Consider the following 2,791-nt stretch of genomic DNA (forward strand, 5'->3'; position numbering starts at 1 on the left):
GTGAGCTTCTTGCCCTGAACAAGTCTGCTCCAAGGGAGAGGAGGCTCCCCAAAGTCCTGCCTGGCTTTGTGGGGAGCAGTTCCAGAGCATCGCCCGGGGACTCCGTGACACAGACCCAAGGAGATGTACCTCTGCACTGACCCCAGCTGGACGTTCCCTGAGTCTCAGCAACAGCTGACTCATATGCGCCCATGTCATTTGTCCACGGGCACTCCAGGGGGGCACCATGCCCTGCAGAAAGGATATCAGGTAGTGTGGGTATGCTGGTCCTGCAGACCCTGTGCGCCATGCCCCACCCCCAACACCCTCTTCCTTCCATCCCTAGTGGTTCAGTGTCTCCCCCCTGCCCAAGACAGGGAGAGTCTGAAGGAGTTCACAACCTGGACCCTCTCTCCCGGCCCCTGGGCCAGCAGGCGGGAAGGGCCCCGAGTTCGATTTTAGCAACAGCTCTCTGAGATCTTGTTGTCCCCAGGCTCCCTGGCACTGGGGAGCAGCTCCTTGCCCCTCAGCCTGCCCGCTGGCTGCGTCTGGACCGGGATGTAGCAGTAGGATTTGCTGCCCATGGTACTGGCGTAGGGGCGGCGCTGCTGCTGCTGCAGCTGGGAGCCGCCCATGGAGTTCTCCGAGCTGCAGTTGGACTCCGCCTCAGCTCCCCTCTTCCCCGGGTGGCTGGGGCGCTGGGGGCAGCCCGCCTCAGAGGCCTTGCCCTGCTGGCAGCGGCAGGACAGCCCATGGCTGCAGCTGTGGCCAGGCTTCTCCAGCAGGTTCGCGCCCAGCTGGCACCTCTGCCACTTCCTCCAGATCTCAGACTGGACCTGGAGCAGGGCAGAGAAAAGGAGGTGGGAGGGGGGTCAAGTAATGCCCAGGGGATGGGATGAGACCCTTGGTTCATGGGGGGCAAGGGGAGGCCATAGCAGTGTAAGAGGCTTCACACAAGTTAAATGATGATGTGATTTTGGTATTCCATTGCGTCTTGTAAATGGAGAGAGAGAGCTGTATGCAAAGAAAGGTGATCACTATCAGTGGGCCAGATCCCAGCTGGTGTTAATGGGCCATAGCTCCATTGGAATCCATGGCCCAGATCCCAGCTGGTGTCAATGGGGACAATGGGCCAGATCCCAGCTGGTGTCAATGGGCCATAGCTCCATTGGAATCCATGGCCCAGATCCCAGCTGGTGTCAATGGGCCATAGCTCCACTTGAGACAATGGGCCAGATCCCAGCTCGTGTCAATGGGCCGTAGTTCCATTGGAATCCATGGCGCAGATCCCAGCTGGTGTCAATGGGCCATAGCTCCACTGGAGACAATGGGCCAGATCCCAACTCATGTCAATGGGCCGTAGCTCCATTGGAGTCAATGGGCCAGATCCCAGCTCGTGTCAATGGGCTGTAGCTCCATTGGAGTCAATGGGCCAGATCCCAGCTCGTGTCAATGGGCCGTAGCTCCACTGGAGTCAATGGGGCAGATCCCAGCTCATGTCAATGGGCCGTAGCTTCTGTACAATGCCTTGCCTCTACTCCTCAGCCCGACTCTGCTGCCAGCACCCCGTGGCATGCCTGCACTGCGTGATCTCTCACCCACCACGCTCTGGGAAGGGCACTGTCCCCCACCCTTTCGCCCAGGAGCCACCACTGCAGCGTGTGAACAGTTAAGGAGAATCAGAAACGGCTCAGTTCCTATGGGGTGGGGGGGACCTACCTCCTTGTTGACAAAGCAGTAGAGGATGCTCACCAGAAGACCCTGCAAGACAAGAGCAGATAAAGGCAGGGCTGGGCCCAGCTCCCCTGGGACATACCAGGGGTGGAGAGGTGGGGTGAGGCTGCCTTTGGAGAGGCTCCATGCCCAGGTGGGATCCCATGGCTGCTCGGAGTGGAGCTGCCCTCGGCCGGCTCCCTGCTTAGCCAGCGGCACCGCACTTGAGCCTCGCAGGCCTCTGGGTGCCAGGGGGCGGAGCTGATCCCACAGCGCCCCACATGGCTTGAGCGGGGGGATGCTGTGGACACGTCTCTGTCCAACCCAATAGCAGGCACCTGCAAACAATCCCCAGAGCTGAAGCCCAGCCTCTGGGTAAGGCGGTCCCCGTGCCCTCACCCCGATTCCTCCGGTGCTGGGTGGCCTTGGCACCCCTCTGCCCCAGATCCCATCCCGCCAGCCCTGGGGGGGGGCTCGGCTCTGCTCCCTACCTGGAAGGAGCTGAGGAAGAGCTCAAAGAAGAGCTTGACGTAGCGCAGCGTCCCCTGGGCCTGCTCCTCCGTCACCAGGGCAAACACCACCTCGTGGATGCCCAGCAGCGGGATCAGGGTCAGTGTCGACTTGGCCAGCCTGGGAGAGAACAATAGGGAAGTGGGGGGTGAATTGCCCCCCTGCCAAGCCCCACAGGTGTCCCTCGGGCCAGAGCCCAGCCAGGCCACACGGCCCTCCGAGGCAATGCTAAGGGAACCAGCCCCAGGGTCTGGGCCTCCCCCAGCGGGGCTGGGATCCCAGCCTGGCATCTTCCCAGCCCCCCAGGTGGCAGGGCCAGTTCTTAGACTGTTCAGTTCAGGGCACCCGGATGATAATCCCAGTTTCCAGTTTCATGGGCTAGTCCCTGGCCTCAGCTGGGGCACGGACCAGGCTTTCTGCGTCTTGGCCATGAGATCAAACTTCCAGCAGCACAGCGCCTCCTGCTGAGCCCCCGCCCCGCTCCCTGCAGCGCAACGCCCCCTACTGACCCTGCCCCGCTCCCTGCAGCCCAGACCCCCCTGCTGAGCCCCCGCCCTGCTCCCTGCAGCCCAGCGCCCCCTACTGACCC

At 62.1% G+C, this 2,791-nt stretch overlaps 1 protein-coding gene across 1 annotated transcript in view; it reads right to left on the reverse strand.

The window, feature by feature from the left end:
- Positions 1-352: 352 nt before the first annotated feature.
- Positions 353-2,791, reverse strand: part of GIPR (gastric inhibitory polypeptide receptor) — a 19,145-nt gene continuing 16,706 nt past the window's right edge. The window contains 3 exon segments of the mRNA XM_075070454.1: positions 353-815; positions 1,699-1,740; positions 2,184-2,322. Of these exon segments, the coding sequence (XP_074926555.1) occupies positions 438-815; positions 1,699-1,740; positions 2,184-2,322 (559 nt within the window). The 3' untranslated portion in view covers positions 353-437.

This window comes from Chelonoidis abingdonii, chromosome 11 (assembly GCF_003597395.2).
Source record: "Chelonoidis abingdonii isolate Lonesome George chromosome 11, CheloAbing_2.0, whole genome shotgun sequence".
NCBI lineage: Eukaryota > Metazoa > Chordata > Testudines > Testudinidae > Chelonoidis > Chelonoidis abingdonii.